Source organism: Cnephaeus nilssonii (assembly GCF_951640355.1).
Source record: "Cnephaeus nilssonii genome assembly, chromosome: 15".
In the NCBI taxonomy this organism is placed as follows: Eukaryota; Metazoa; Chordata; class Mammalia; order Chiroptera; family Vespertilionidae; genus Cnephaeus; species Cnephaeus nilssonii.
In genome coordinates this window covers 64,417,376-64,424,819 of record NC_137086.1, presented here as the reverse complement: position 1 = coordinate 64,424,819, position 7,444 = coordinate 64,417,376, and the positions used below count along the sequence as shown (strand labels likewise).

The 7,444-nt window shown below is 46.6% G+C and overlaps 1 protein-coding gene across 1 annotated transcript in view; it reads left to right on the top strand.

Moving 5' to 3' along the window:
• Positions 1 to 1,819: 1,819 nt before the first annotated feature.
• Positions 1,820 to 7,444, top strand: part of LOC307111974 (uncharacterized protein) — a gene marked incomplete at its 5' end in the record, with an annotated part of 49,572 nt that continues 43,947 nt past the window's right edge. The window contains 2 exons of the mRNA XM_079792241.1: positions 1,820 to 1,963; positions 2,726 to 2,820. Of these exons, the coding sequence (XP_079648367.1) occupies positions 1,820 to 1,963; positions 2,726 to 2,820 (239 nt within the window). The remainder of the gene's footprint in view (positions 1,964 to 2,725; positions 2,821 to 7,444) is intronic.

Genomic DNA, 7,444 nt, shown 5'->3' with positions numbered 1-7,444 from the left:
CTACCCAAAGCAAACTATAGATTCAATGCACTCCCCATTAAAACACCAACGGCATATTTCACAGACCTAGAAAGAACTCTCCAAAAATTCATCTGGAATAAAAAAAGACCCTGAATAGCCTCAGCAATCCTGAGAAAGAAGAAGAAAGTAGGTGGAATTGCAATACCAGATTTCAAGCTGTATTACAAAGCCACTGGCTTGCACGCACTCTTTTGTGGTTTCAGTCTGCCTCCCCTGTTTTCTATGTCACTGTTATGTGTTTTCTTTAAAACAGTTCTAGTCCCATAAATTTTGCTGCATTTCTCTGAAACCTTGGCCCTGAAATTTGGAAGCAGAGAGTTTAAAATTTTAGCATCCAGTTAATATTTCATTGGCATAAGCTCATATAGTCAACCGTTATTCAAATCCTGATTTGCATAATTATAAAAGAAGCAATTTTCAATATATCAAGAATTTCTAAGTTACATGTAATTTGCTGTGTTCTCAGTTCAGGTCACTACATTTATAAATTTGTTTCCCGTTTAGATCACATTTTGTTTTGCATTATTTTAAATCTCATCATGCTTCCCACAAATGAAGGCTATTAGATTTGTGGTAGATTCTATAAGTGAAATTGATTTAGGTGGTTATGAAAAAATAACACCTATAGGTGGGATTTTTTTTTTCGTTTTTGTTCTTGGACTTTAAAGTAATTTGTAATATTTATTGGAGCTAGATAGTTAATAAAAATGCTTATTGGTACTTTGTCCCCCTCTATCATAAGTCCAAAGATTTCATTTACTTAAAACTTTTAAATTTATTTTAAACAAAATAAAATTTTTAGTTAACCAAAATAAAATTATTACTAGTTTAGAAAATAATTAAAACACTTTTAGTTCATTGGTTGACAGCCTAAATGTTTCAATTTTGTTCTGACATACATGCATATCTGTTCTCTAAATGTCTTTCTTGCATGTGCTAGTTTAACCCTTTGCACTCGTTTGCTTTTTTCTCGATTCCTTTATTCTAATGCTAACCGAGTCGAGTCACACTCAACATCCGAGTGCAAAAAGTTAATATTCCTTGCACAGAAAGTGATGTTCAGACCTTTATGTTAAAATTTTCCCAAATATGCAGCTTAATTTTGTTCATTTTTCTTTCCTCTAAATTACTTATTAGTTAATATTCTATCAAATCATTTTGTATGCAGTTGACTGGTGGGTTTAGGTGTTGTAATGTAGGAGGTACTAACTGGAGCATCTCCCTTCACTGTGGATGGGGAGGAGAACTCCCAAGCTGAGCTACTAGGTGGGACTTAACAAAAGAAAATGAATGAATGGTTACTTCAAAGGAACTGATCAAATTTCTGCAATTTGGCTGGTAGAAAAAAATAATTTAAAATGGAGATTGGCAAAATTATGTTTAAGTGCTTAACTTACATGTATAATTACATAGGAGGTAGATATAGACCCTTGATATTTCCTTATATTTTATGTGCCCAGAGGGATTTTAAATTTCATAGGGAGTGTGTCATAATTTTGGTGTATTCTGAAGCACTTAGCATTGGCCAGGAGCTGCCACAGCCCCCAACCCAGCTGTGTTCCCTGCCAGAGCCCTTTGGAATATGGGGCCTAGAGCCGTTAGGAATAGCGACTCAAGAGCTGTTTAGAATGTGGGGTGAGGAGCCTTTTTTGAATTTAAAGCAAATAGCTGTTTAGAATGTGGGGTGAGGAGCCTTTTTTGAATGTGGAGCAAATAGCCGTTTAGAATGTGGGGCAAAGAGCCGTTTAGAATGTGGGGTGAGGAGCCGTTTGGAATGTGGGGCGAATAGCCGTTGGCAATGCGTGGCGCAGAGCTGGTGGGCACAGAGACGGTGGGCCCAGAGCCGGTGTGCGCAGCGATGGACGGTGGACACAGCCTCAGGATGGACGATACTGTCCGGGAGCTCATGGAGCTCTTTCTACAGAGCCCGCTGGTGGCTTGGGTGAGTGCACCTGCCTCCTTGTCTCATTGCTGGTGCCCTGGCTCCTCTCCCGCCCCACTTGGGTCTCCACAGACCCCACCCACCTGGGCCCTGGCAGTCCTGGGACTTGGGGATCTTCGCAGGTCTCCAAGCTGGGGGCAGAGGTCCTGGCCGGGGGCGGCCTAAGGGGTTTTTCCTACTCTGGAGCCCATGTACCAGCTGCAGGACCCTGTGGTGCTCCCAGCTCTGGATCCCGCCAGGGCGCTAGGCTGCTGGTCCCGGAGCAGACAGGGTCTGAGGTGTCACCCGGCCCATGTGGCTGGACCACTGGGGAAAAACACTCACTCCCCCAAATATCCTGGTGTAGTGTTTGAACCCGAGACCAGCTGACTGGATGGTGGTGACAGGTGAGGATTGGGGTGTGTCTGAGTGGGATCGTGTACTGGCTGGGGCGGGCACAGTGACTCCAATAGATCAGAGACGTGAGAAATGCGTTGAAAAGTCCGTTTTATTTTTCATGTTTCCCTGTCCTGTGACGCTGGAGAAAAGTGGTGAGAAAATTTGCCTCCTGCTGTCTCACATCTGTAGCCGGGATTGGGGCAGGGAGACAGGCCCTGGGGAAAGGTGGGCTTGGTGCCAACTGAAGCGAGGGTGGGCGCTGGGTGACCATTCAGCCCACAAGGGTGAGCCCACAGGGGCCCTGCCTGCCATTGCCCCAGAGAGCTTCAGAATGTGCATGTGGGGTGACATTTCCTGCTTTCTGCCCGCACCCCCTCCTCGCAGGTGAAAACTTTGAGCCCAGTCGCCAGCGGCAAGGAACACAACCTGTACATGCACTTGGTGGATGGCATCTTGCTGAACCAAGTCATGCTGGAAATGTAAGTTGTCCTCACAGGCAAAGGACAAAACTGATTTGGTTTGATTTAAGGGTGTAGAAATGGAGGAACCTGAGTTGCTGTGGGAGGCTTTCTCATGGGCCAGTGGTACCTCAGGATACAGGCCCTTTTGCTGCCATTCGTTGGGGATGAAGAACTCCAGGACAGTGTGTTGGCAGTTGGTTTGATGAAGGATATTTGGAACTGAAGGACTGTCAAGCACTTGGTCAAGATGGTTCAGTTAACTTCAAACTCAGGTATTAATGTGGTTTAAGCGATCACATTTTAAAAATAAAACTTGGGGGACGGGGGTCATGGAACAGTAATGGACAGTGTCTGGCTACAGGAAGTGTCGTGTGGGTCGGGAGCAGTGAGAGTGACTGAGGGTTCACTCCTGGTTAGTGTTATGCCCAGATTTCATGATCCCCAGGGACCACCAGGGAGCCAAGTCTGATGCAAAACAAAAAGCCTTTATTCAAGCTCGAGCCCGGTCTCTCAGCACCTACCTACGCAGCGGTGGGATGCAAAAGAGCCCAGAGCTCCAGAAGTACAGCAATTTTATGGGGCTTGGGGTTGGGTGATGGGATGATGCTCGGACCACTGAGATGGCTGATTCCGATTGGTCGGGTGAGGGCTAGGGTCCAGTTACACAAAGACAGGAGGCGGTTAGTATTCTTTTGGCCTTTGGTTATCTCCCTTTGCATTCTTATTGGCTGATTTAAGGGCGGGCTGGGTAACTGATACATTCTGTGCTTTTTCTCAGAGAAAGGAGTCATATCAGGGACATAGTTATACAGGATGGAGGGCACACCAAAAAATGGAGTCAGTCCTGCTCTGCCCTTTCATTCCTCCCTTGTCTTGAAACTTACGGGCCCAATCATGGGACGGACTGCATTTCTACCTCGTCTCCCGCTTCTGGCCAAGGCCTCTAGTACCACAGTCCTCAACAGTACTGTCTACAGTGAAGTCCAGTTCCTCTCCAGCAGGTGTCGAGTCTCCTCCTGGCCTGCGTGGAGCCCAGGCTAGGGATCTCATGGGTGAGGCCGCTGGTTACCAGGATCCAGGCCGTTTCCTGGTGCAGGAGCTGGGAGTGGTGTAGCTAGGTCTGGATGCCATCTATTTTAACAGCCGTGGGCGTGCTCAGGATAACAGTGTAGCGTCCCTTTCAGGTTAGGGTGAGTCCTTGGCAGTGAATTTTACCTACACCGAGTCCCTGGGCTGGAAGGGATGTACAGGGTCCGCGGTGGGCACTGGCAGAGCATCTCAAACAAGCTTATGGGTGGCTCTCTGAGTATACTGCAGAATAAGGACTTGAGTAAGGGAATGGTTATGAATTCCAGCTTTCAGTTTCTCCCTGACCCTGGAAAGGATGTGGGGGAGGTCTACTATACACGATCTCAAAAAGAAGGGAGGAACCCCTCCCGGTAGAGGGTACACACGGCCCATAAGAGGGCGAAGGGCAGGAGGTTAGTCCAGTTTTCACCGGTTTCTAGGACAAATTTAGTTAAAGTACTTTTTAGAGTCCTGCTTATGCCCATCCAGATTCTGGGCCTAAGGCTTGAGCTATACTTTGAGATACCTTGGCTCAAAGGTGGGGCTGTTATCTGATCCTATGAGTACTGGCAGCCCGAATCTAGGTATAATCTCCTGGAGTAATCTCTTGATGACTATAGAGGCAGTTTCTGTCCTAGTGGGGTATGCTTCAACCTAACCTGAGAAGGTGTCTATGAGAACTAGCAGGTACTTGTACTCTGATGCTGGTGGCTTAATCTCTGTGAAATTTACCTCCTAATGCTCTCCTAGGTAATTTCCCTGGGGCCTGAATTCTCAGGGGGACTCTCTTATCTTGCTTAGCATTTACCCATGCACAGACAGTACTTCTAGTGACTATGCTTTTAATTACTTTATCTAAGCTTGGTAGTACTTGCCTTGCAGAAGTTCAGAAGTCTTAGTGACGCTAAGTGGGTAGCCTGGTGTAACTGGGCAACTAACGTCCAACCTAGAGCCTCTGGGACCAACAGTCTGTCATCTGGTAGGGTCCACCAACCATCTGGTCCTTTGATGGCTTGCTTCTGTTCTGCCAATTCCTCCTCTTGTTTGGTGTAGGAGGGGGTCTGCTATAGGTCCAGGTCCGGCAGGGTTATTAAAACTTGTAAAGGCCCCACTGGTTTTTGGGGCGGCTTCCTTGGCAGTTTGGTCTTCAGCTCTATTTCCTCTGGCTTTAATTATCTCCCCTTTCTGATGTCCTTTGCAGTGCACTATTGCAACTGCCCTTGGGAGCCAGATGACCTCTAATAAGGCTACATCTCCTCTTTATTTTTAATGTCCTTTTTGGCTGAAGTTGGTAACCCTCTTTCCTGGGGGATGGCACTGTGTCTCCATTGAAGGACCTGGATTAAGCGCAAAAGTTCGACTTTTTGTGTCGAGGTTTCTTTATTTAGGGACTGTGCCCAAATGGCTACCGCTGCTCCTGCATATCGAATGCCATCCTGAACATAACTGCTTCCATCCGTAAACAGTACGTCATCTGGTGATGATAGCGGGACATCTGTCAGGTTTTGGGCAAGCCGTTTGTACTGCATCTGTTATCTCTGTGCAGTCATGAATGGGGTCCTCTGGATCATCATCTGGGAGCAGGCTGGCATGGTTGATGGCCAGTGTCTTATGGAACTGGACGCAGGGCTGGTCTAGGAGAAGAGCTTGAAACTGGGTGATCCTGGTGTTTGACATCCATCTCTCTGGAGCACCTCGAAGGAGGGCCTCCACACCATGGGGTGTTGTCAGGGCTAGTTCCCGGCCCAGAGTCTGCTTATCTGCCTCCTTCACCAGCAATGCTGTGGTGGCCACTGCCCGGAGGCATGCTGGCCACCCTGCTACCACGGGGACTAGCCTCTTAGACAGATAGGCAACAGGTCTCTTCCAGGGTCCTAGAGTCTGAGTGAAAACCCCTTTGGCAATGCCCTTTACCTCACTCACGTAGAGGTGGAAGGGCTTCGTGACGTCTGGCAAGGCTAGGGCAGATGCTGAGATGAGAGCCTTTTTTAGCTCCTCAAAGGCCCGTTGTTCTACTTTGGTCCAGTTCAGTGGCTGCATTCCTCTAGTACTTGAGTACAGAGGTTTAGAAATCTCCGTGAGCCCCGGTATCCACAGGTTGTAGTACCCAACTGCCCTTAGGAATTCCCGCTCTGTCCCCCTCAAAGGATATGGTGGCACATCCAAAAAGTTTCTGTAGGAGGGCACGTCTACACAGGGGGTACAGAGATTCTGGCATGATCAGAAATGAATGCGTTACCGTGTTCCTTCCGAGTTGTACAGTCCTTTTTGATGTCCAAGGAAAACAGGCAATTTGTCCGGTGGCTTCCTTGATTGCTGTCTTTTTTTAGAGGTTACAGGTCTCATCGGCTCTGTCAAGACTGAATAGGCTGCCCCAGTGTCCACCAGGAAACTAACAGGTTTGCCCCCCACTTGTAAGGTTACCCTGGGGGCTTAATGGAAAGGAACCCCAGTCCTGTCAGTCCTCTTCCTCTAAGTTAAAGACCCTTGGAGTCTGAGTCTCCCCTTTCTGCTTCTCTAGCTAACCTGCCAGGGCATTCTTTCTTCCAGTGCCCTTGCTTCTTACAATAGGCATACTAATTTCTTCTTATTTGCTGCTGGCCTTTTCTTTCTTTCTCTGTTCTCTTTTCTCATTACATGTACAACCTTTATAAAAACCTTTATAATTTCAAATTAATTTTTAAACCTTCTATTATTTTAAAATATTTAGAAAAAGGCAGAGAGAGGAGGGAGCAGGCCCTGCACCCTGTTCTCAGGCCTCCAGACGCTTGAAATTCAAAATGCCACATTCTTCCTACAGATAAGGATCTCAGATTCTGATAAGCCTGAAAAGGGGAATGGGGGAATTACTAGCTGTGCCTTCTTTAAGACCCCTAACAGAACACGGTAAAAAGTGTCCAAGGAGTCGCCGGGGGTTCTTGGGTCTCATTGGGGCGCAGGGGGTCACAAAGGAATTTCCCTCCTTGTCGACTCCTCCAGCAGGAGAAGGCAGGGAGCGTGGCACAGGTCCCAGGTGGCGAAGGAAGGCTCCCACCGAGGCATTTTCATCTGGCAATCCACTCTCTGTTCCCACTGGGAAAAGCGCTTGCCTCTTGCCAATGAAGGTGGCATGGGGGAACCAGTGACCTCTACACTGCAATCAGACTCCTTGACCTTTCTAAAAAGCCACTCTGCTTGAGTGTGTTTCTATTAAAAATTATTGAACTTAAAACTATAACTTAAGAGATGACATATACATACAAGGACCAAGTGGCCTACAAAAAATTTTTTTTCTAAAGGTTTTGTAATGTACTGTAATCATTAATCACATCAAATTTAAATGGCCAATTGAGACAAACACTTCTGAGACCGTTTCTCTACCACTGATTAAGACTAGGTGGCGGCAGGTGTCAGAAATAAGATTTATTTAGTTTTTGAGCTTGCTGGGCAGACTTGGTGACTTTGCCAGCTCCGGCTTCCTTCTTGTAAATAGTTAACTTTAAAATTTGGTCCTTGCTTTAAACTTCTTTGGACTACAATTGTTACAATTTCATATCTTTAAATTAATAAACATAAACAGAAATGTTGTTAGGCA